Genomic DNA, 26,298 nt, shown 5'->3' with positions numbered 1-26,298 from the left:
ACAAGCCATCAAGACGGACACTGAGACGGCCCGGGCTCTTGGTATTCTCCAGCAACGACGGCAGCCCTTTCGGAGCAGCGGAGGCAAGCAGGGTGCCTCCAAAGGTTCTGGCGGTGGATTTTCCACCTACCGTCAAGCGGCCCGTTCGTCGTCGCAGGAAGCCTACAGGGGACGAGGCAAGTCGGGCAAAACCCGCCGTCGTCGCCAAGGAGGACAAGGCGGCAAAGCGTCGTCGAAGCAGTACTGAACCGGCCGTGGGGTCGGGCCCCCACCGAAGCACCCCAGTGGGAGGCCGGCTGGCGGGCTTTGTCAGCGTGTGGGAGTCCATCTCCACCGACCGTTGGGTGCTGGATGCCCTGGCCCAGGGTCACGCGATCGAGTTTCTAAAGACGTGTCCGTGGGTCCCCCCCCGTGGCCAGGAAGGAACATCACGTTCCTCAATTTCTCTTGGAGGTAAAGGCGATGCTCAAGAAAGGCGCCATCGAGCTTGTCCCAAAGAGGCTTCGGGGCTAAAGGGACAGCAAAGGTTTCTCAGGTTCGTGGTCCAAGGGCGTCACTATCAGTTCAGAGCCCTTCCCTTCGGATTGTGGTCGGCACCCAGGGTGTTCACCAAGTGCCTCGCACCGGTGGCGGTGCGGCTGCGCCTGGAGGGGATCCACGTCTACCCCTACCTGGACGACTGGCTCATCCGAGCAAAGACGAAGGAGCTCGCCGCGGAGTACACGGCAAGGACCGTCCAACTACTCACGGACCTGGGATTCTCCATAAACTACGCCAAGTCCCACCTAGTGCCCGCGCAAGACGCACTGTTTCTGGGAGCGAAGCTCGACACAGTGTCGCTTCTGGCCTCTCCGTCGGAGGAAAGGACGAGGGCCATCTTGGGCAAGGTGCAGCGGATACTGGTTGTGGACGCGGCCAGGGTGAGGTCCATCAAGTCCCTCCTCGGAATGATGTCTTCTTGCATTTATCTCATCCGCCTGTGCAGGTTTCGGATGCGCCCGTTACAGGAGTTCCTGGACGCTCGCTGGATCCAGACGACGGGCAGCTTCGAGGACAGGATCACACTCGACGAGAGCTTCCGACGAGCGATCCGGTGGTGGGGCACCCGCGCGCATCTGACGGCGGGCATGGACTTCCAGACCCCGGGCCACCAGAAGACACTGACCACGGATGCCTCCCTGGAAGGGTGGGGAGCGCAGACCGAAAACCTGCACGCGAGGGGTCTTTGGCTGCCAGCGGAGAAGTCCCTCCATATCAACGTCCTGGAACTCTGTGCAGTGTTTTGGGCCCTCAGGTCCTTTCTTCCGTCCCTCAAGGGCAAGGTGGTGAGGGTCTTCACCGACAACACCACCACCATGTTCTACATCAGGAAGCAGGGCGGTACCAGATACCCAGCCCTGTCCAAGGAGGCGCAGGATCTGTGGCATTGGGCCGTCACCCAAGGGATGTTTCTGGTGCCGTTTCATCTGGCAGGAATAAAAAACACCATCACCGACTTGCTCAGCAGAGGGCTGCGCTCGTGCCACGAGTAGGAACTACGACAGGATCTAGTTGACCGCCTCTTCCGACGGTGGGGCACACCCCAGATCGATCTGTTCGCAACGTCGACGTACTCCAAGTGCCGGAGGTTCGCCAGCAGGTTTCCCCAGCCGAGGAGCATGGGCGATGCTTTCTCGTTCCCCTGGGAGGGCCTGTTCCTATATGCGTTCCCTCCATTGCCGCTGCTGATCCGGCTCATCAACCAGCTCAAGAGGTCACGGTGCAGGATGATCCTCGTCGCACCTGCGTGGCCGAGGCAGATATGGTTCCCGGACCTTCTGGACTTGTCAGCGTCCCCGTCATTCAAACTGCCAGTGGACGCGGATCTCCTCTCCAGGGAAGGAGGCACCATCCTCCATCACGACCCGAAGTCGCTGAACTTGCAGGCCTGGCTCCTGCAGCGTTAGAGTTTGGAGGATGCGGCATACCGGCCGACTGCAGAGAGGTTCTTGCAAAGGCCAGGGCGTCCTCAACTCTTAAATGCTACGGACACAAATGGAAGAGGTTCTCTGTCTAGTGCCACGCACAGAAGATTAACCCTCTACGGATTACGGCTCCTCAAGTACTGCCGTACCTACTGACGCTGGCCAAGGCTGGACTGGCGCATGCTTACATCAAGATTCATCTTGCTGCGATCTCCCGATACACCAGAACCATGGGACGGACGTCTTTGTGGTCTCATCGTCTGGTGAAAGAATTCATGAAGGGACTGTTCAGATCGTTCCCGCCGGTGAAGGCCCCGGCCCCGGCGTGGGAGCTCAACGTGGTGCTGACCAAGCTCATGGGACCTCCGTTCGAGCCTCTGCACTCGGCTCTGTTGAAGTTCTTGTCGTGGAAAACAGCGTTTCTTGTGGCCATCACCTGCGCATGACGGGTGGGAGAGATCCAGGCCCTTTCCTGCAAGCCCCCGTACTTGACTTTTCACGACACGAGGGTAGTGCTCAGGACGCACCCCTCCTTCATGCCCAAGGTGCCGTCGGACTTCCACCTCAACAAACCCTTGGTGTTGCCTGTTTTCTTCCCGTCGCCTTTGTCGCCGGCTGAAAGGACTTTGCACTCACTGGATGTGGCTAGAGCGCTGAAGTTCTACGTGGACCGCACGAAGAGTTTTCGGAAGACGTCACAACTTTTTGTGAACTTTGGACTTGTCAATCAGGGGAAGGCTCTCTCGAAGGCTTCCATTTCCAGATGGCTCTCCGGCTGTATCATGTACTGTCATCGGTTGGCAAACCGACCGCTGCCTGGCCGTCCGAGAGCCCATTCCACCAGAGCGATCGCAGCTACCACGGCGTTCTTATCTGGTGTGCCCTTGCTGGACATCTGCAGGGCTGATACGTGGAGGTCGACGCACACCTTCACAAGATTCTACTGTGTCGATCGGGACTCCAGGGTCGGCCAAGCAGTGCTGCGCAACCTGTTCGCCTAAGGTGTGGCTGGTGAGGAGGTAAGAGATACTTAATGTTGAGCCTGTTGCCACCTCCCGTGGTTGTGCATGTGTATACTGCTATGTATTCTTTTTTCTGATGTTTGTTAATCTGCTTAGAATCACATGCTGTGCATAGGTCCGACATCCAGTGGTCACTGCGTAGTATTGCATTTTGTTTTTGTAGTCGAAAAGAGGACGTCGATAAGGCGTGTCTGTAACACTATCCCTATAGCGACGTGCGTTGTACCCACAATCCCTCACGCGTCGAGGTCCCTCAGATTGTTTTTTTCCGCCCAGCTACTGGTCGCCTTTATGTGTAGCTCCTCGAGAGACATTGCCAAATAGTTTCTTCGACCTTTGGTCGTTTATTATTATCAATAACGTAGATCCCTCCCTCGACACAGAGCTGTTTCTCCGCCGAGCAAGATCTTCGACGGAAGAACGAGCGGAGGGGATCCTTCGGCGCTGCCGAACACGTGGTCTGGCCTCGCTGGCCATACACAGTAGGGAGGGTGGGGTTTTGTGGTCTTTCTTTCTTCTCTTTAAGAATGCCTTTCTCTTTCCCCTTCCTCTCTTTCGAGGTCGTAGTCACACTTATCGCCCTCAGCTATGGAGAGGACGCCATTTAGGTTTTGCCCGCTTTGCAACGGTAAATATACCTGGAAGGATAAGCAACCGTTGCTTACCCCTCGATCACCAGGAGGACGGCTGTGCGGCCTGTAAATTACTAAAGCCCAAAACTCTAAAAGACCGTAGGGTCAAAAGGTTTGCGGCCTAGCCATGTCTAGGCCTGACTCCTCGCCGCCGAGTGTGACGAGGACAGTGACTACACGGCCCCCGTAACCGAGGGTGTAGACCTCTCAAAGGAGCGTTCACGCTCCTCGTCCGTCCCCGACAAGCCCGGCTCACGCCCATCTTATGGGGATGAACACCCCGGCGACAAGGACGCACACTGAAAAACACCAAAGCATATACCCCCCGGCACGCATTCGTCAAAGACGAAGGCAGCCATAGTGCCAACGGGGACGCCGGGCCCACCGGCGCCTTCCGCCGACCGTAAGGGTCGTCAGCCCTCCCCGCCACCGCTTCCGTGACAGGCGACTGGGCATTCTAAAAATAAGGGCGCTAACACCAAAACCTCCGGCGACGCGCATCGCAAGAGCGCTCACGTTGCCGGCAAGGACTCGACGGGCAAGGACTCGACGTCGACCGATCCCTCGGAAGAGAGAATGATCGCCGAAAGCCTCGCGCGCATAGCATCTAAGGACGGCCAGAGACGTACGGCGAGTGGGACGCCGAAAACCGCGCACAAGGCCAAAGATGCGCCGGAAAACAAATCGGGCCAGTTCCCGACGCCGACAGAAGGCCCTAGCCAGCAAGAAGGCTACTCAGAAGGCGAAGGCTCACTTTCTTCGACGTTATGGGACAGAACCAGACAAATACAGGAGGAAGAAACTCCTTTTTCTTTCCCAGACCGTCCTGGCCGACCTCAGTGGACCTTTGAAAGGTTCCAAACCTGTATGGACAAACTAGATTCATGTCCATCCCAGAAGACAGGGCACCCAAGAGACCAAGGGAGGCACCCTTGGAGAGTCCAAGGGCTAAATACCAGAAGTTTTATAACCCCATTCAGGAGGACATATACTCTTACAATCCCACTGAGGAAGACACCTTCTTCCAGGAGGAAGATGAGTTCACCTATGTTGAAGTCCAACAAGAAGAGGAAGGTTTTCACGAGGAAACTAACCCATGTGAGGAGGGATTCCAGGAAGACAGGCGAGGGCGACCCAAATCCCTGGCAGTCACCGGCTAGGTCGACTGACACAGGCAGTAGCAGTATAGTCATCAGGTCTACTGAAACTACACCAGTCAGGAACCCTTCGCCTGTCGATGATCAACCCACCTTCAATGCACTGCTGAAGAAAGCAGCAGCACATTTCGAAATCGAAACTGGGGAGGTCACCCCAGACACCGATTTTGTGGAGAGGATTATCAAAGAAAAATCCGCCACTAGCCAGATTATACCCATCCTCGCCTCAGTTAAGAGACGTATTACACCTTCTCTTTCCACTCCTGCATTGGTGAGAGGGGTCAATCCGAGGATTGAGAAATTGTTCTCTCCCTCTCAATCAGACCCATTATATATTAAGGGTCACTCTATCCCGGACTCCCTGGTCGTGACCAACACCAGGAAAAGGGCAGGAGTCCCACTATCTACTAGCGAGGCACCCCCAGATAGAGGGGAAGAAGCTGTATGCCCTAGCCAAGAGAATCACCACCTCTGCAGCATTCTCTACCAGAATCGCCAATAATAATACCCTATTGGCAAGCTACGCCGATGCTCAATGGGCTAAGCTCAAACAGGACATCGAGGAAGTTCCCGAACCCCTAAAGGCCCGTTTACTGGCTACAGTTAACGAGGGCTCTCTGGTCAATCAAAGCATCGCCAAGAAAACTCTCGATGCAGCAGAGACGGCTGGCCGCACTTTGGTACATGGAATTTTACTGAAGCGTCACGTCTGGCTTCGCAATTCCGGATTTAAGGCGGAAACACAAGCGTCTCTTATTAATAAACCCATAGAGAAGTCCAACCTCTTTGGGAGAGCAGTGGATGACGCGCTGGAGAACGCGAAGAAAGAATTTGATACAATAAAGACCTTAGACCAAATTTCAAAACCCCCTAACGGGCGGGGATTTGGTAATGAGCGCTTTTTTCGTGGACAACGCCAGCAACAAAACCAACAGTATTCTGCCAGCAACTACCAGGGTAATAGCGGCCAGTACAATCAGAGGGGTCAACGCTGTGGCAAGGGAAGAGGCCGGGGTTCCACCCCCAGAGGCTCCTAAGCCAACACCACCAAGTGACGTGAAGATTCGCGTCCCCTCCCATGCTACGCCAGTCGGGGGCCGGTTAACATCCTTTCTTCCAGCATGGGAGGGAATAACATCAAACCGCTGGGTACTTTCCACCGTAGCCCGCAGCTACTGTATAGAGTTCAACAGTTCCCCAACATACAGACCCCCGAGGGGACGCCGCATGACACCAGAACACCTCGCCATCCTTCTCCAAGAAGTAGACCAACTGCTGGAAAAAGGAGCCATAGAGGTTGTGCCTCTATCTCAGGTAATGGAAGGTATTTATTCAGTGTACTTCCTTGTACCCAAAAAGGATCTAACCATGCGCCCTGTATTAGATCTGCGCCCAGCGAACAAGTTTGTCAAACCCCAAAAGTTTCGTATGGTGACCTTACAGGAAGTGATCCCACTGCTATCACAGGGAGATTACATGACAACACTGGACATGAACGATGCATACTTTCATATTTTAATGTTGCCAGCGCACAGAAAATACCTCAGGTTCATGATAGAGGGCAAACGCTACCAGTTCAGAGTGCTACCCTTCGGCATAGCATCTGCACCAAGGGTATTCACGAAAGTACTGGCAGTGGCAGCGGCCCAACTGCGCAGGTTATCCATCCCAGTATACCCTTACATCGACGACTGGCTCATAACAGGGGTTTCTTACGAGACATGCTTCTCAAACACCCAAAAGACTGTAGACCTTTTGTTCCAACTGGGCTTCTCCATCAACGAGAAGAAGTGCAGCTTAGACCCCAGCCAAGTCGAACAATTCCTAGGGGCTCTAATTCAAACAAAGGACGGCCTCGTCTTCCCCTCCAACGAGAAGGTCCAAAACATGCTGTTTCAAATCCCCCAATATGTGGCAGGTCGAGAGGTGACGGTGCGCAAAGCAATGCGCTTGATAGGAATGATGGCGTTGTGTATTTATTTGGTACCTCACACGCGCCTGCGCCCAATGCAAGAGTGGCTCAACAGCCAGTGGTGTCAGGCCAGCGGACAATGGGACGATCTAGTGGTGATCTTGCAGGCCTTGGTTCTCTCGCTACGGTGGTGGACAAAGGAAAACCTGATAATAGGAAAACCCTTTGCCACACCCGCGGTGGAGGCCACTCTAACTGCGGACTCATCCCTCACAGGATGGGGGGCTCACCTATCCCATCAGACTGCTCACGGAGTGTGGACTCTGAGCGTAGCATCCAAGCACATAAACCTACAGGAGCTACTGGTCGTGTTCAAAGCACTAAAAGCCTTCCAGGAACACCTACAAGGGAAGACAGTGATGGTCCTTACAGAGAGCACCACAGCCATGTTCTACATCAACAAGCAGGGGGGCACCCACTCTCCAGGACTGTCCAAGCTGTCCCAGAATATATGGAAGTGGGCTCTCAAACACAACATGTTCCTGCTGTCGCAACAAGTACCAGGGGAACTCAATCTGCTAGCAGACGAACTCAGCAGAGACTTCCCCCTGCCCAAAGAGTACGAATGGCGATTGCACGAAGACACCGTCTTAGACGTCTTCACGCAATGGGGATTCCCGGAAATAGACCTGTTCGCAACTCTGGAGAACTCACAATGCCAAAGTTACGCCTACAGGTACCCCCAGAACCAGTCCAAGGGGAACGGTCTGTCGATTCAATGGTCAGGGAAATTTGTTTACGCCTTTCCCCCCAGACTCCCCTTCTCAACAAAGTGGTGCACAAGATGCACCAGGAACAAGTTACCATGATATTAGTGGCCCCAATGTGGGCCCGGCAGCCATGGTTCGCTCACTTGATGGAGATGTCCCTATCTCCACCAGTGAAACTTCCCTGCCCGTACAACATGCTGTCACAGGACAAGGGCAGGACACTGCATCCATGCCCTCAGACCATGAACTTAGCAGCCTGGCTCCTGAGATCATAGAATTTGGACATCTACAACTTCCGCAGAGATGTATGGACATCCTCAGGGAAGCCAGAAAACCTAATACTCGCCACTGCTATTCTAGCAAGTGGAGAAGATTTGTCATCTGGTGTAGGGGTAAGAGCATCAATCCGGTTGACTGCTCTCCCACACACATTGTTCTGTACTTGACCCATTTACTGGATTCAGGTCTAGTGTTCAATTCCATTAAAGTCCACCTGGCGGCACTTTCTGCATACACCACTTCCCAACTTAGTGTCGTGGTGGAAGATACCAGTTATCAAGGCCTTCATGGAGGGGGTAAAGAAAATACACCCTCCGATAGCTAACCCAGCTCCCGGATGGGACTTAAATGTGGTACTTTCCAGACTCATGGGCTCGCCATTTGAACCCATGCACAAGGCAACTCTTAAAGACCTCACTCTTAAGACTGCTTTCCTAATAGCCATCACCTCCATTAGGAGAGTAAGTGAATTACAGGCTCTTTCTGTTCTAGACCTCTTCGTAACAGTTCACAAAGATAAGGTGGTTCTACGCACACACCCAAGGTTTGCACCGAAATTCATATCTAAATTCCATGTAAACCAGTCAATAGAACTACCAACGTTCTTTCAAAATCCTTCCAACTTGGGAGAAAAAAAGTCTGCATACACTGGATGTACGCAGAGCTGTCATGTTCTACATGGAAAGAACCAGGCCACTGAGAAAGACTAATCAGTTCTTTGTCTCGGTGGCAGCAGGAAGAGAAGGAGATGCAGTCTCAAAGTCCACTATATCTAGATGGATTGTTCAATGCATCACTCTGTTTCTCTCTTGCTAAGAGAGAACTACCCTTCAAGCCAAGAGCACATTCTACTCGAGGCACTGGGGCTTCCATAGCGTTCATTGCATATGTTCCCCTTGAGTCCATCTGCAAAGCGGCTACCTGGAGTTCTGTGCACACCTTTACAAAACACTACTGTCTAGATGCACACTCTAGATCTGACTCCCAGGTGGGACAGGCAGTATTAAGACATCTTTTCTCTACTGTTCCTTCTCATAACCCACCACCAACTCCGGGTACTGCTTGCTACTCTATGCACAGCATGTGATTCTAAGCAGATTAACAAACCTCAGAAGACAATGCATTACTTACCGTAAAAGCATTTCTGATGGTTCTATCTGCTTAGATTCACATGCGCCCACCCTTCCTCCACGCTCGGATGGAAGGAACATGGACACCTTTCTACATCGCTCTCTCTTTTCTGTACTCACGTATAGAAGCTCCCTCAGGGAAGAAAAAATACAAACAGAGGGACCTTGACGCGTGAGGGATTGTGGGTACAACGCTCGTCACTATAGGGATAGTGTTACGGACACGCCTTGTCGACGTCCCCTTTTCGACTACGAAAAACAAAATGCAATACTCCGCAGTGACCACTGGATGTCGGACCTATGCACAGCATGTGAATCTAAGCAGATACAACCATCAGAAATGGTTTTACGGTAAGTAATGCATTGTCATTCATGAGCATGTGAATCCATGCCAGACCCCATGCTGGAGAAGGAACAAGTTACTTACCTGTAACTGTTGTTCTCCAGCATGGATTCACATGCGAACCCTCCCTCCTTCCCCTCTGCGGCTCTTCACTTGGTCATACTGCCACTTTACGTTGTATCAAATCTGAGGATGGCTGCCAGGGGAGGGGCATAGGGAGAGGGCAGTCATTGGCTGGGGGCAGTATGACCCAGAGATCAGTGATTGGTTACTACTAAGAAAGACCGATCAGAAACGAAACTGATACTGATTTTTTGTTTACCGAGGATTCCCAGCCTGACGACGGGGAATATTCATGAGCATGTGAATCCATGCTGGAGAACAACAGTTACAGGTAAGTAACTTGTTCCAACCCCACTAACCTGGCAGAAAGGAGCCTCCTTATCAGTGGCAGCTGGTAGAGAAGAGGGACCCTGTCTCTAAGTTAGCTATTTCCAAGTGGATCGTAAACTGCATCACACTGTTTCTCTCTTGCCAATAGAGATCTACCCTTCACGCCTAGAGCGCACTCTACTGATGGCACAGGTGCTACCAAAGCGTTAATTGCAAATGTTACTCTAGATTCCATTTGCAGTTCAGCAACTTGGAGTTCTGTACACACCGTTGCACAAAACTTCTGCCTAGATACACTCTAGGTCTGATCCTCAGGTGGGACAAGCGGTGCTAAGACATCTCTTTGCTACTGTTCCTTCACACATCCCACCACCATCTCTGGGTACTGCTTGCTAGTTGTAGAATCTGCATTGCTGGAGATCAAGTAAGATGCTGGAGATTGATTATTGTAAAAGTAGATGGGCTTTATTGATAGTTACAGGGTAAGCTTTATTACTTGAGATAGGAGCTAGGCAAGATACATCCAGTCAGTAAACTCTCCCATCCTGAAGTCCTTAACTGTAGGATACAGAACAAGACACAGACTTAAAGTTCAAATAAAATATATTTATTAACTTAAATGTCAGGATGGTTGAAGGCCTAACTTGCCATTTGCTAAATTGAGATTTCCCTACCTAAATGAAACTAAAGATAGTCGTGTGTCAGAGTCCCAACTTAAGTTTGTCTTTGTCCAAATCCTATTCTTGCCCTCACAACTAAATGCTAAACAATGTGTAGGAATGTCAAAACCAAAAGAAATAACAATAAATACTTTATTGTGATATAATCCAAATTATTAGGATTTTGCACAACTAAACACTTGAACATATACATAAACATGAACGTAAACATAGGCATAACCACGAATACCATAACTTATTATATCAAAATATAAAATGTAGAAGGAAGGAGAGGAAAATGAAATAAAAATAAGAGATCAAGATATGAGCCACAACATAGATCAATCGTTCAATCAGGGGCAGAGGAGGAATGGGAATAAGCATATCACTATCCAGGTTGGACTGCCAGAAAAGGTTTTACTTGAGACCATGTCCTAAAAAGCCAGCTGAGTCCCAGTGCCTCAGTATTTAGACAACTGATCCAGAAGTTTACTCATTATGGTCTCGTAATTGTGGACCCATTTGGAAAAGGAGCACATATATACTGGGCCAAGTTTAGGGCAAAGAATTAGAACATGCCGGCTAGTTTCCAGCACTCCTGCGTTCTGGCATATCTGGCAATTTCTTGCTTCCAGCTGTATCCTCGTGCAACCCCCAGTAATAGCAAGTACAGGGAGCTGATTTGTCCTGAGGCTTAGTATGAAATGCCTCACGTCGGGCACAAGCGCAAATGAGGCTGGGGTTTCCGATATCTGTGAATTACGTGGGCTACAGCCTCGTACCCTCGCAGTTTGGCCAGGTGGACGGAGTTCATGGACCAGTCCCATCTGTTCAGTTTTTTTCTTCAAATGAGCATTTCAGATGGATATAAGATAGATGGGACTTGTTCTCCTGCGACCAGTCGATCTCCCTGAAAAGGGCTTTGTTTAAAGCTTTATAATTACATCTCGGGGGATGCTTTTCGGCTTCATAGTTTTCCCCAGCCAGTCGCAAGAGTCTGCAGGAGTGATCAGATTGTGCTTTAAGGTAGAAGACTCCTCTTGCGCGCAGTGCCATGCCTCTCTGGGATATGAGACCCAGTTTGAGGCGACGGTACTGTACTGAGCAAGACTGGCCCAGTCGTAGTACTGCGCGCCAAAAATGGCCCTCCAGGATGTTCAGCCACTTCAGGTCTTGCATAGCCAGTGCCTCTAGGCCATAGAGAATGGCAGGTACAAAACACTGTTGATAAAGTTTTAGTATTCCTGCCATTCTAAAGCCTGCCGTGCCCCTGGCGAATTTGCATACCTAGAGTTATCAATTTGGCGCACCGTTTTTTGTTGGAAATAATTCCTTTATATTTGGCAGGTGCTTTAAAGTCCCTACCCAGTTAGGGGTAGGATTCTACCACTGCTATGGTTCCCAGCTTGGTGTCAATGCCACTGCGGGGGGGGGCCTTTGCAGGCAATGACCATAACTTTAGACTTGTCCAGATTGATGATCAAACCCAGTTGAGACGCATACTCTGCCAGCTCATTTAACATGACCTTTATGCCGGATAGCGTTCATCGAATATAATTAGATGGTCGGCATAGAGCATGCCAGTAATAGGAGTGCCACCCAACTTGGGGGAGCAGTTTGATTTAGCAGCCATGTGTTCTAGTAGATCTGCAATATATAGATTGTAGAGCATAGGCGACGTCACACAGCCCTGTTTCACTCCTAAATTGATAGGAATGGAAGTGGATAATTCACCATTGTCATTGAGGCGGACTTTGGTCGAGGTGCCACTGTGTAATTCAATTAAAATATGGAGAATCCAAGGTGGACAATTCATGCTTCGAAGTTTGCGCCAGAGGGTATCGTGGACCACTAGATCAAAATCACTACTGAAGTCTATGAAAGCGATATATAGGGTGCTCTCCTGGCTGCTAGAGGTGTTATTGATCAGTTGGTACAGACCCCGGATGTTATGGGTGGTGCTGGCCACAGGTCTGAATCCAGTTTGTGCATAATGGAGAATCTGATTTTCAGTTACCCAGGCTTCGACTTCTTTCAGCACCAGAGTCATAAAGATTTTACTTGTGACGTCTAGCATGGACAGTTGTCTATAATTAGCAGGGGATCCCCTATCGCCCTTTTTGTGTACAGGGATCAAGAGAATTTTTCCAAGATGATGGGACAAGACGTGCCCTGCAGATGCGGGAGAATAGGGTAAGCGGCACCTGGGCCCAACTGCTAGGGTCTTTTTTCAGCACTGCATTAGAAGACTTTAATTTCAAGATAGATTGTTTTATAACGTTGTGGCTAAGATGGAGAGGCCATGGTTTTTCGCTCACAGGCAATCGTGTTATAATCTTCCCCCTCCTGGTGGAATTTATTAGCGATACAGCTGGACCAATTTTCTCCTGAGATGGGGTTCAGGACTTTTAACTTCTGTTCCCCTCTCAACTTCTCCAAGCAGTGCCATATGCCGCGAGTGTTTCTGTTGCAAAGTATTTCAGTACATTTTTGCCACTGCTCTCTCCACCGGGTTTGGCGGTGGCCACGTAGCCAAGAGCGGAATCAGTGTTTTATCTCCTTTATTTGATCCTTCATCGGGCTGCCGGCAGCCGCGGTCACCAGAGGCCTCCTTGGTACTCGGATGGAGCGTCTCATCTCCCGTTTCTTATCGCGTATGTTAACATCAAAGGCAACCTGACCACCTGACTTCCATCCTATCTTGGAAGCAGGGAAACCCTTAAGCAAAGCCTGGGAAGTTCGGGTTATCCACTGTTCATTTGCCTCTGGGTTTTTACCACAGAGCAAGGGTTTAATTTCGATGTGGCTCGGGAAGGAGATGGATTTCATTTTGTCAATTTTCCGCTCGGTCTATCAGATTCTTGTTCCAGCATGGTTAGATGTGACCCCTTGGCATGCTCCCCTGAGAGTGGGCCTGCATCTTCCCTCCATGCTCAGTTTTAAGGTTGCATGGTCGCTGAAGCTATTCAGGGAGATATTTAATTGCAGGACGTGCCCAAGGAGGCATTTTGACACTGCTATATAGTCGAGCACTGAGCACTTTGCCCCAGCAGCCCATGTACAGTTGCCCGGGGAATCGCCCAGAGTGCGTCCATTAAGCAGAGTCAGGTTCCATTCACTGAGGATATCCAGCCACATTTTTCCTTTCAGAGTACTCCTGGCTACGGGGAGAATACATCTATCGGGAACATGGGCATAATTCCCACACTCTTCCAGGTCCAAACATTTAACGTTTAGATCTCCGCACAGTAGTGCAGGGGCATAGGCTTTTCCCATGGACCATGTAGTATTGAGTCCAGTGGATCGTATACATTGATTACCATTATGTCATTGTGACCGCCCCAGGAGAGGATATCTGTATAGCTAAAGTTTACCACTCGGGGAGCCCCCATATATCAGCCTAGGATTGTGAGTGGATTTAGTACTGATCAATCAGCCGCCACTAGGTCTACCCAATTTGCCCTTAGTGGCCAACGACAGGAAAGTGACATAGCCATCAAATTCCACTTCCGAAGTGACCCAAGATTCTTGCAAAAGGAAAAGATCAGATCCAAGTAGCCATTCACGGGAGCCCCCAGCGTTTGTCCAATGGCTGAAGCCCCGACTGTTCCAGATTATTACAGTGGAAGTTCTCTCCTTTCCTTTGGGCAAACATTTCTTGGAGCCACTCCCAGCCTTATTCGTCTGTGAGTTTGGTTGCCGCTCTTCCTTTTCCAGGTTTTGCAGAGGTAGTAGCGGCAGTACAATTACATTTTCTGCATTCGTCTGTGACTGGAGCTTTTGGAAGGGGGTAGAGGGTGCAGGGTATATCCTATGAAGCCCAAGGACGCCTGGTGTGCCCTTATCATGGCTGCAGTTTCCGGCAGGCAGCAATGAATTGTGTCGAGTTTTACTCAGATGTCTGCAGGGGGACCACAAAATCCACATTACTTGAATTGAGTATGCGCAGCGAGGGTATTTTAGCAAACGGGCGAACAGTTTAGGGCCTTGGTGCTGGATGTCGGCATGATTGTCACCTTTCTTAAATCGACCTTGTTGGCTGATAATCCCTGCTCCTCACTCTTCCTCGGCGGATGTGAGGGATGAGCCTGAAAGGTCCTCGGCATCCAGCGGTTGCGTTATATCAAGTTGGAATGGGGGGCAGGGCTTTGGGACAGTAAGCGATGTATGCTTGGGCCTCTTGTCCCCCTGTTGCGTACCCGTGGGCGCCGGGCCATCTGTGTGTGGCTGGTTATCAAGCAGCCAGCTAGATAGAGTTCCGACCGTCTGCGCAGACCTTCTCTTGTGCCTGGCTGCCCGCTTGCGTTGCTTTTTAGAGATGTTGCGGCCCGTAGGCCGTGGCATAGAGTTTTGCGGCAGGGGTGTAGCCACTTCTTGTATACTGTCTTCCAGATTCGGCGGTTTGACTCCCTTATCTCCCGCGGCCGTTTTCCTCGCATCCAGATGCGGGTCGCACACTTTGTCCGAAGCTGGCGAGGTTGTCTCACCTCTGTTGTTGCACTTTGGTTTAATAGGGAGTGCGTCACCCCTCAAATCAATGATGGGCGGGCCTGTGCTCCTATTTACCTTGTGTAGATGCGAGTGGAGTGCGGCAATCATTTTCCCCTGGTCTTTTAAGTCTTTGTGGATAGTACCGCATAGTTTCAGTAGAATTTTTACCGCAAAGCTGAGCACCGCCTGGCTTGTGTGGGAGTTGTTGTGTGTGCTAAACTCAGTTTGCGTTGATTCGAATAGCATATTAGGGCTTGCAGAGAGTCTGGGGTCCCTAGACGGGGACAGTGTCTGGGGTAGTTCATTGTGCTGGTCCAATGGCACCTCGGTAGGTATGTCCTGCCTTCCATTTGTCGCTGTAGGTTGGGCTTCTCCAGGCGTCTTATCTTCCAGGCTTTTTGCACTCTCCCCCGTTTTCACAGGAGGCATTCTGAAGCAGATAGATTGATTAGAACTTCCTCTGCATATACTACAGCCTGTATGGTCACTCGGTACTGCAGGGTATAGCATAATTGCAGGAGCGAGCCATTATCCAAGTTCAGAGGGGCGTAACTGCCCTCTCCCTCCAGTTGTGGAATGGTGCAATCCTGTTTTGCAGCCGCAATTTCGGGTTCAGGGTTTTCCAGGGGGCCTTTTTGCACTGCTTGGGGCCTTTCCCCGGGCTCCTTTGTCCCTGTGTTGTCATTGAGTGGGGGCAGCTTGTTTGAGCGCAGACCGTAGGGTTTCTTGCCCGTGTACTTGCCGTTTTGTTTCTGCTTGTGGCTTTCCCAGGCATTTTCTGTCCGCTTCCCCACACTGGGACGTGCCTGGGGAGTTGCTGTAATTTGATTGCACTTTACGGGCAGGTGGATGAGCCCTTTAGGCTTATATTATACCTCCACCCCTAGCAAATGGAAGGGTGGGGGGGGAGGGCAAGGGCAAGGAAGGAGGACAGGGATTTGGAGGAGGGAGCTCCCTCTTGGGTGTGAGTTCGCCCTGAAGTCTCGTCCCTGATAGTCAAAAGTACCTGCAAGTGGTAGGCGTCCAGCTGATATGGTAGAGCGTGGGACCTCCAATCCTCTGATCCAACGAGGAACACGAGTAACGCACAGCGCACACGGCGCCCTCCGCGTGTTAGGCCATTTAAGCTCTGCTTCCTGCAGATCCAATAGTGGCAATAGAAAGTGCACTGGCGAAATGAAGGGCTCGGAGCAAGTCCTCAGCTCTTAGCAACACGAGTAACGCACAGCGCACACCCAAAAGAAATAGTGTTCAACTCAAAGTTCTGAGATTCTTCTAGCTCGCAGTCCTCCCCCCCCCCCCCCCAAAACCCCAAGTATAAAAGTTCCATGAAAAGTCTCAGGATTACCTTTCTCGAGGTCGAGTCTTGGGGTTCCTTTCTCCAAGACTTTTAACTTCCTCACAATGTCTCAACATTTAGGGCTTACTGGTCTAGATGCAGGTGTCAGACCAAATGGTCCACCAATTACAGGTCACGCAACCAAGATCCCCGACTCTTGGCCTCTTGGCTTTGATGTGTAGATTTACAATCTTCTGGCTTTTCTTGATCAGCCTCTTTCCTCTGCCATCACTTGTCACACATCCTTGCTGGTCTTTGGCCTGATCACACTGCATGCATTCATAAAAGTTTGGGTTTAAGGTGGTTTTCCTCATGCCCACCTTCTATTGATTCTGTCACACTTATGCACTTTTCTGTAATTTAGTTTTGACCTGGACATTTGGGTTATTCACTTTATTTGCTTGGCCCATGAAGGTTTTTATTTCCTTCCACACTTTGCTTAATTTCAGGCTTTCATTCAATTGAGTATTCCAAAAGCATTCATGCCGTAGTTCCATTAATTTCGCTACTTACTATGCATTCGTTCCACTGAATGTTCAACTTCCATTCAATTTGGTATTGAATATATATTTGCAAGAGCACCCCGGTGTGCAAGAGTCCTCGCCGGCTTGTGGCGTCTCCTTCTGGCATTCCCTCTGCTTCTCCTTCGGAAACTCACCCTCTGGTACTCTGCTCACCTGCCACGTACTTCTTTACAAACAGTCAAGCGGCATGCTCCTTTTCGGACGTGGACAGCGTCCTTTCTGCTTGGTGCTCTCTTGCAGCTCCTGCTGCCTATCCTCAAACGAAGGCTGCCAGACTGGCAACCCTTACAGCTCACTGACTACAGGCTGTGCAAGTCGTCTGGGAAGTTTGCTGGCGTCCTGGGTCCTCGTCGAGTCCCACCACAACTGCCTCCACTAAAGCAAGGTCCTCTGCTGGTCTCTCCCACACAGTCCTCCCTGTTGCTCTCGGTTCTGCTCCAGTAGTCTTTTCATACACCTGCAGCCCCTTGACAGGCTGCAGGCGTGGATCTCTAATGGGACTTGCCTCACCATAATTAAAGGGACATGCCTGACCCTCATGGCTCCGTGTAGGCATCTTCCTCGTCCCAGTGGTGATAGTTTGGTGTTCATTACTCTTAGTTGCCTCTTCTTCGTCCCAGTACTGTCAAGTGTCATATTTGGGGAAATGAGGGGCGTAGCTTTATAATCCATAAATGTCGGAAGGGTTTGGTTGATTCTCATCAAGATGACGGGCATACCATGTCTCTCCTAAGGGTGTCCCACTGCTACAACCTGCGACTTCTGGAAAGGTGAGGAACGCTGGAGAGCCGATGAATCGGCAGAACCGTATCCCGAACAGGAAATCCAGACCTGTACAAGGTGGTGATGTGACCACTGCTGCTTCAACGAACTATGCCGAGACCACCAGAGAAGGAAATCCTGTTAACCTGCGTCCATAGACTGCACCCGAAGTCGGAGGCGCTGAGAATGCTCTGCCGGTGAAGGTAGGCACAGAGAAGAGTGCGATGTCAAGTACGTGTCGAGCCCCGCCTGCGGCGGCAAAGCTACCAGGGAGAGCAGCAAAAGTGGGAGGCCGCTGGTGAAAAGTAATGAAGAGAGAAACGTCTTGAAATCCCAAGTATGAAAGTTGGACATTAAATAAAAAGAAATGGAGATATATGAAAGTGATACAGAGCATAACGAAGAACGCTGTATGGGAAACGGATAAGAAGTGGAAACTAATACCCCTGGAGGAAGGGGGAAGCCCCCAGGTATCGAGGCTTGCAAAGAGAGCCCAACGCACACAAGAATAACAAGTGTTGTGAAGTCAGACTGTAAATGGAACTGAATTATAAAAGAGATAATCCAATACCAAGAACCCAGTAGAGGGAGACTAGTAGATTGGATAAGGCTATACAAAACCTTGGGTTTGTGAATCCACAAAACTATAAGGAGCCCACAAGTGTATGGGAAGAGCTCCTGCAGGAAATGTCTAGAGACTATCGGGCACTAAATAGTGCAAGACCACACGTATATGGGGAAATCTACATGTTTATGATGGAAACGTCAAAAGAATATCATGGAAGATAACTTGAAGAATCCTATATTCTGGATGAGACATTTGTGTATCAACCATAACAGATGCAGCCTTAAAGAGAAAGCTGCTGGGAAAGGAGACAAGACGAAAGACTGCCAGGAGAAGAGTGACATTCCTTTTCTTTGGCTTTTTTGAGTTATTCGCATTAGTGGTTGGGTCAGGTAGTTGGGTTTGGGACTTGGGGCAACCTATAACTTTTGAATTCCTGACAACAAACACCTTTTAGTTACTTAGAAAGGATGGGCGATTCGTTTAGCAATAGATAGAAAAAGAAAAAGTAATGTCCTCAATGTGTCTGACTCCTTGTGACCTGCCACAGTGCTGAACATGCAAAAGAATATGGTATACATAAAATGGCCATACAATAATTAAAGTAACTGTTTAGGAATCAGACAGACGGGATAGAAAATGAGCTTTGATACATGCCCAGAAAATGTGGCAGTTAAAAGATGAGCGAATAGCAAGACGGAGAGAATTCTATTGATCGGTAACAGAGTGAGTACGGGATGAAGCACAGAGCGGTTTGGGGATAACGAGATGAAGGGTTTTTTGAGAGGGAGCTGGGGAGTAAATGAGTCTAAAGATGAGATGGAGCTAGGCCATGCAGACGATGGACAGAAAATGAAAGGGTAGTCTAAAGATTCAAATAAGATGGAAGCAGAAAGTAGTGAGGAGGTATTTAACTCACAAGGAGGAAGGCAGAAAAGGAGAATAGTGGAGTTGGTAATGGAGTGAAGAGGGGTAAGTTGGAACGTAGGGAGGCTTATTGGGCAGGACGAGCAGCAATCAAGCCTGGAGAAAATTAAGGCAGAAATAAGGTGTTTGGAGGCATGAAATGACAGGGGAAGAGCTTGATGAGGTTAAAGCGAAGAAAACTGCAGTTGGTGCAGTAAGAGAAATGTGAAAGGAGAAAGGGAGAAGAATCAAATAAGACACCTAGATTACAGGCTGAGCAAAAGCTGGGTGGAAGGAAAAGAGGGGAGATGGAGGAAAAGATTCTCAGATTTAGATGGGTTATGGTGGAGGACATGTGGTGACCTCTAGGATTGGATGGCAGAAAGACACGCAGAGACTTGGGAGTGATGGGAGACCGTGAATTTGTAAACAGAAACTGGACTGGATAGGGGAGAGAAGAGTGTAGGTGTAAGTAGGAAGATGCATGTGAGTAAACAATGCGCTCCAGTAGTTTAGATCGGAGAGGGTGGAAGTTGGAGGAAAGGGGATTGAGAGGTTTTTCTTTTAGACTGGGAATGATCGTGGTGTCCTTTAAAAGTGGAGGGGAAAGTAGACCAAGCGAGAGGTTGAGCATTGTAAGATGGGGTCGAATCTGAGGGTAGACAGAATGACTCCAGAGGGAATATGGTTGGAAGGAGAGTCAGTAGGGTGGGCACGAGTGGAAGTGAGAAGTGTCCAAGTCAGAAAGAGGAGAGAAGACAGAGATGGAAGAGAGATAGTTGGGGTGGGGTGGAAACTGAAGAGGTTGTTGTAAAAGCAGAATGAAGAAGGGAGCTGTAACATTCAAACAGGTCGAGGCTGTCTAATCTTGGACAGTCTGCCACTTCCTATTCGGCCCAGCAACAAGAGAATTCCCTGGCTGAGGTGTGCATCGGGAGAAGACTGTCCCAAATCCCCTGGGCACACTAAACCTCCTCTACAATAAGGCATGGCTATTTTAACTGTATGGTACTCCATGGCAAATTGCGGTTGAAGAATTGAAGGTGTTTGGTTGTAGACCAGTAAGGTTTTAACTGTTTGCCACCATACCGTCCAGTACACATCACAAAAGTATCCGAGATAGCCCTGCATCATTCCACTGAAGGTGTGTGCTACACTGCAAACTTAAAGGGGAAACACATAGCTAAACACCGTTCTTCACCTGGTAGCCACAGGGATGGACCAGTGCACCCAAATGAAATGAGAAGGTGAGTGAGGCAATAGGGGCTCCTTCATCCCTATCATCTGTCTGGATAGAGATGGAAAGCATCATTGCTGGGCAGAATCTTTTGAAGTGAATGGTGAAAAGTTGGAAAAAACTTTCCTAACAAAGCCATCAGATGGAGAGAAGGGGATTCCCAAGCGAACCAATACATACTGTGACGAATCACGGGGTGTTGTCATTGCTTCCATGGGGGTGGGGGGGGGTAGGCCTTTCCCATGAGCCCAGGGAGGTGAGGCGGCTACCCGATAGTACCCCTTGGGGTAGTACTCAGCGCGTAGATCTCATGGGGTACGACACACTCCATGGGTCCAGTAACTATCTCCTTAGGAGAACTCTGTATTCTCTGCCTTCATTTCTATCCCCGCCTTCCTCTCACTCCACTCAGTATCCTGTGGTCCCCCACACCTCGATCTGTGTAGAGTAGAGGAAATCAAGTACCAAGATAATACCAAGATAATACTGAGATGAAGTACAGTGCTACTGAACTCTGATAATCATCAGATCAGTACTGTGAGGAGTAGGAAGGGTGAAGCAATGAGGAATACCTATAGGAAGCAGAATACAGTCTAGTTGCTGGAGACTGCCTATTGGTTACCCAAAGTATACATTAGAAGTACTAGACCATTTGTCAAGCCTACCCCGGAGGAACCGAGAGCAAAGTTCGAATACAGTAGACGCAAAGACACAAAACTCTAGACTGGGAAGATGGTGGAACGCAGTCTCTGAGGGTGCTGCTAAGAACTGGCAGGCCAAGAGAAAACAAGTTCGTGGAAGTCTTGGAACGCCTCCTGGAGTGAAGTCGCACAGCCCAACTCACTGAAGCCGAAGCGGGACGACTGTGGGATTGGAGAGTAGAGGATCGGAAGTTTGTTCAGAGAGTCTGAGGTACCCGAGCAGGAGTCCATGCAGCGGGAACCCAGAAACCAGGTACGGGTGCTGCATGGGTCCATAAGAGGGTCTCTGAACTGAACGAGGGGAGCCTAGAGAGGGTTGTGGGACCCGATGCACATTGAAGCTAATATTTGGGTCAAGGACCCTAAGAGAAATGGGACACAGGCATATGCTGCATTAGTGGACACTTGGCAGGAGAGTAAACAGTGTGTCCTGGAAGTCCAGTACAAAGGGGTCTGGGACCCAAGCGCACCACAGACAATATGCCAAAATAAACAGGTCGTAGACCGAAAGAAATATAAGGACAGAGCCAACATAAAATGGTCTGGGACCCTGTGAATACCAAAAGGAGAGTGTGTGTCAAGGCTATGCTTGGCAGCAGGAGCTAATATCCCTAGTCCGAAGGGGATAACAAAGGCACTATAAAAGCTGGATCTAACTTTACAAAGTATCCTCTCTGGAACAGTACCTGGCCGGAGAGTGCACCAGGTCTGTTCAGTTGGATTTTGAATGAAGCAGGGGTAGAGAACCCACAAAACCACACAAAGGTCCGGGACCCATATGAAGTTGTGCAAGGCCCACAAAAGCAAAATCCCTGGATCAGGGACCCTTACAAGAGCGAAGAAACAAGTAATCCAGGGGTCGAGGCCCAACGCAAGTCGAGGAGGAGAACCTGGGAGAATACATGGGTGTATGGGGAGAAAGGAGTTGTGGAACAAATCAGGAAGATCCTGAGGCAACCCAGAGGTATCTGGGACCCATGTGAAAGATGGAGGAGTGCAAGGAGCTGAACATGTGGTTGTGGTCCCCTTGCCAAAAAAAGACACTTTCTGGATTTCTGAGTTTTTTAGTCGTTTGGCAGGATAGTGCATCAGAGTTCAAGGAAGCTTATATAAAGTTCTGCACTCCAGTTAAGCTTGGCAGGATAGTAAACTGCTCTTAACACTAAGTTTGTGAATTGAAGACCAGAGGAATAGAATCCTCTTTGTGAATTGAAGACCAGAGGAATAGAATCCTCTCCCCTGATTGATACCTGGAAACTGTTTTGTGTACTACAGTCTGGTCTGGCAGGTTAGTAAACCAGTCTTGGCTCTACAATTTGTAAGTTGGAGAGAGCACGGAAGGGACGCCCCTCTGACATTTGAGAACTGTGTTTTGTTTAATTTTGGTAAAAGTTACAGCAAGACCTTTTTAAGTTGAAGAATCACCCCAAGTGTTTCCTCATAAAGAACTGAACAATGGATCCCATGTCCAGAGTCATAGCAGCCTCCATGTGATTCAAGAAGACACCTAGTTTTCCATAGTTAGTCTAGAGCGTAATGGACGGAAATGGGTTTCAACACAGGATGGTAGACACTTTATTTTACACGACATCTTGACGGAATCCTTAGTATTTTTGCTTTAGGTAGGGCAAGATGGGATTTCCTTTTACAAATATTTTCCAAGAAAAATGCCACCACTGTCACTCCTACTTCTGCACACTTACAATGCTCTTGACAGTATATTTGTGAGGCATTGTGCTCCACCACCTCTAAATATATTATTGGAAACAAATACCTAAAAGGGAATACCTATAGGACACTTGAATGCTTTACATAAAGTGGCTAAACAATTTGAAACCAGGAGCAAGCTTCCATATTTCAGATGCAGTTAGAAACCTCAAACTTGACCAGGTTTGTCCCAGTTCAACCCCTAGAAAATGGGCAGAAACCATGCAATCTAATACGTTACTGTAACAAAATTGCTTCCCCTTTGAATGGGGGGGGTGTAGGGGGAATTGCAGCAATGCATCACCTTAAAGTCCCTTAAGTGACTCGGGTCTCCTAAAATGTCGGGCTTTATTAGAGAACGCCAGGACCCAAGGAGGACTCAAAAAAACATCCAAGTCAAGGAATGCTGGGTACCTGTTTTGAGTTGTGGGAACTTCACATTTGTAGAAGCTTTCCCCATAGCAACTATTGGCTAATGCACATGAGCAAGCTGCGGTTATAGGGTAATGTTGGGGCAGAATACAATTTTTAGAGGGTTCTGTGTTTTTAAGGACCCCTACAATTTTTGCTTTTTCCCCTCTGTTTTTAGGATCTCTGGCCTTTTTTGCGGGTGGAAGGACTTTAGAAGTCCCCCTGCCACTGCAGCTCTTTTCACACTGTATGACCCCATGGTAGCCAATATGGCTCCTGTGACCGGTGCTTTTTAAACATCCTATTTTGGCTCCTAAAAATTTACTTCTGCCATGCCAGCCTAGTACTGGTTGGTCTTCCATAAACGGCAATCACTTGTGCACTATGCTAGTGCTTTTGGGGATGCCTGCTGACCATATGTATGCCTAAATAAGAGTGCATGAGACTTTTTAGCAACCATGGCATTTGATATCTCCTCATTGTATTGCTATTTTGTTTTTTATTTTTTTAAATCTTTTTTGGGGTTTTCAAAAGTTACAGAAGCAGTTGAAAATTCATTATAACACAATTGATAAAGTAAATAATGAGCTAGGGACGGCTAGTGGAATCCGATACCAGACTTGAGGAGAACCATCTCCGGTTCCGCAAGCACCTCAAAACCTTCCTCTTTGCTTCTGCTTTCTCTCCCTCTCACCCCTGCTGAATTCCTGGCTGATTCTGCACTGGTTACCTGGCCACCCTTCTGATCTCGGGCCCTGGCCAGTTGCACACCTGCACTGCCTCCCTGGCAACCCTTGCACCTGGGGACTGTTTTTCGTATCCCTACAGTCCTTTACCAACACTTACCTTGCACTTGGCAGCATTGGGCCGTTTACGATCTTAATTTTCTACAATGCCATGTACCGCACTTTCTCCTCTCCCTTTCCCCCTCGCCCTTTTCCCTTTCCCCCTTCCCATTCACTTGTGCGATCTAAATCACATTGGGCCCAGTAAGATTGTTGTTTGTCTTCCCCTGTTCCCCCTCCCTTGCCTCGTCGCGCCTTAAAACACTTGTTTATAGGCGCGTTATAAATGCCATGTCATATATCATATATCATGGACAACTTCATTTATGGAGTGTCATATCCAATGAGATGGAGATAAAGTGCTTACAGTTTGAGGCGACATTACATTGATTTGGGCTGGAGGAGTGGGTGCGGCGAGTCCTGTTTTGCTAATTTGATATAGTGCACTTTCTCTAGCTGTAGGAAGCAGTCAGTTTTGCTGTAAAAACATAGTGTACATGTATGTATTTTTTTCTTTTCAGTGCGAAAGATTCTTCTAAAGAGAAAGAGAAGAAGGTTAAGAAGTCTATTCCAATTTGGGCTACCCTCACTGCTAATCAGCTGGCAAGAGCACAAAAGGTGACGAGCATAAGTTCAACTTCGCGCCCAAAGATGGACGCCATCCTCACAGAGGCTCTGAAGGCAAGTAATGTGTAACTGGTTGTTAGTGCACCCAAAGGATACTGCATACAATCTTGCCTACCACAACCCTGCCCTCTCGGAAATAGGGACCCAAACATTGGTAGAAGTCTTTACTACACAGGTTGGTAGCGTGTTGAGTAGCCAGGCTTATCGCAAGAGGGGTCAATGTGAGCTGTAGGGGAGTTTCACAGAGATTCACAGTGACAAGTATTCAAATACACTCTTGCACACAAGGTTTCTTGATTAAACAATTATTAATTTATTTAAGCCAGTTTGAGTAAGCCTTCTTCAGAAGGGACAATATAATAGTAACACACAACTATACTCCAAAATACACACAGAGTTTCCTTAAATCGGTAAACACTCATTTGGGATGGCACACAAACTTCCTACACCCTCAGGTGACTTCAATAGCAAGGACACTGACATTAATATATCACTGTTGCATTTAGGGCAACACTTAGGAGTATGTCAAAGAAACAGATTATTAGAATAAAACAAGAGATGACTTCGACAATCTTGTCTGCGGTGTGGGCCGCACACCCTTTAATCCCAACGGGATTTATCGAATATTTCAATTGTCCATTAATCCAAGTTGAACAAATAATTAATTCTTCAGTAGTGTATTTTATTCTCAAAGTATAGCGTGCTGATGTTGTTTATAAGTCAACATCATAAAGTGGCCAATGCATTTCGGACTATGTAGTCCTTCATCAAGGCCTTTCCGAGTATGCTCTGTATATATATATTACTATGAGTCAGCGCCAGACAGCTTCTCGATACAGCGTTCTGTTACACAGAGGTACATGGGCGTACTTGAACGAACGCTACAAGGATGCACATTATAATATTTCTGATGTTTGTTAATCTGCTTAGAATCACATGCTGTGCAACAGTACAGGCAGTAGTCACTACAGATGCATGTCTGACGGGGTGGGGAGCTCACCTTCTCCACCACACAGCTCAGGGTCTCTGGTCTCACTCAGTGGCCAAGAACCACATCAACATGCTAGAGCTTCTGGCAGTATTCAGAGCGCTTCAGGCATTCGAGCCCCATCTAATAAACCTGTCGGTGCAAATCCGGACGGACAACACTACAGCCATGTTCCACCTGAACAAGCAAGGAGGGACTCTCTCGTCAAATCTGTCCAAGCCTGCCCAGAAAATCTGGAAATGCATTGGCCACTTTATGATGTTGACTTATAAACAACCTCAGCATGCTATACTTTGAGAATAAAATACACCACTGAAGAATTAATTATTTGTTCAACGTGGATTAATGGAAAATTGAAATATTAGATAAATCCCGTTGGGATTAAAGGGTGTGCGGCCCACACCGCAGACAAGATTGTCGAGGTCATTTTTCAATTCACTTCTTCTGTGCTGGCACACGGTAGCACAAGTTAGTGGGCTGCACCCCAAGCAGCATTATTTTTGGATAAACTCACGCATAACAAATAACCAGCAGTGCCCGCTCGCATCCCCAGCTTTCTCAATAAAACAAGAGATCTCACAAATATTCTGAAGCAGGTAAGTACTTTTGGTAACCCCCAATGCAAAGTAAGTTAACTCCTTCCTGGAAGGAGGGCTAAACGCAGAGTCGGAGGGAAGAACAGATATTCAGGGAGCCAGGCCAGGCAAGTCAAGGTGAGCGGAAGCCATTCTTGCAGGTAGGTAAAAGTCTTGCGCAATGTTTTAAGTTTTTGTAGAAAAGAAATCAAAGTAGGGCTTGTGAGGTAAAGAAGCTGTTAGCAATTCTACAGAGGCAACCACGACACGTCTTCACTAAGAACAAGTGAGGTTACACAACAAGAGGTAAGTTCTGTTAGACTTTTACAGTACCTTTGGTTAGAAGAAAAGGGCTTTGTCTGGCTTCCTTTCCTGTGCAAATCCGGTGTTCCTGGGCCTCAGTCATTGGGACAAGAGGA

General features: G+C 48.8%; 1 protein-coding gene across 2 annotated transcripts in view; it reads left to right on the top strand.

Moving 5' to 3' along the window:
* The window catches only part of HP1BP3 (heterochromatin protein 1 binding protein 3), a 901,708-nt gene that overhangs the window by 250,655 nt on the left and 624,755 nt on the right, over positions 1-26,298 (top strand). For both annotated transcript variants that reach the window (XM_069610338.1, XM_069610339.1), the window contains exon 4: positions 24,211-24,370. In XM_069610338.1, coding sequence (XP_069466439.1) covers positions 24,211-24,370 — 160 coding nt within the window. The remainder of the gene's footprint in view (positions 1-24,210; positions 24,371-26,298) is intronic.

The sequence above is a fragment of the Ambystoma mexicanum genome, chromosome 8 (genome assembly GCF_040938575.1).
Source record: "Ambystoma mexicanum isolate Mex_15411 chromosome 8, UKY_AmexF1_1, whole genome shotgun sequence".
Taxonomy (NCBI): domain Eukaryota; kingdom Metazoa; phylum Chordata; class Amphibia; order Caudata; family Ambystomatidae; genus Ambystoma; species Ambystoma mexicanum.
Note: the sequence above shows the minus strand (reverse complement) of the source record. Positions and strands in the feature narration are given on the sequence as shown.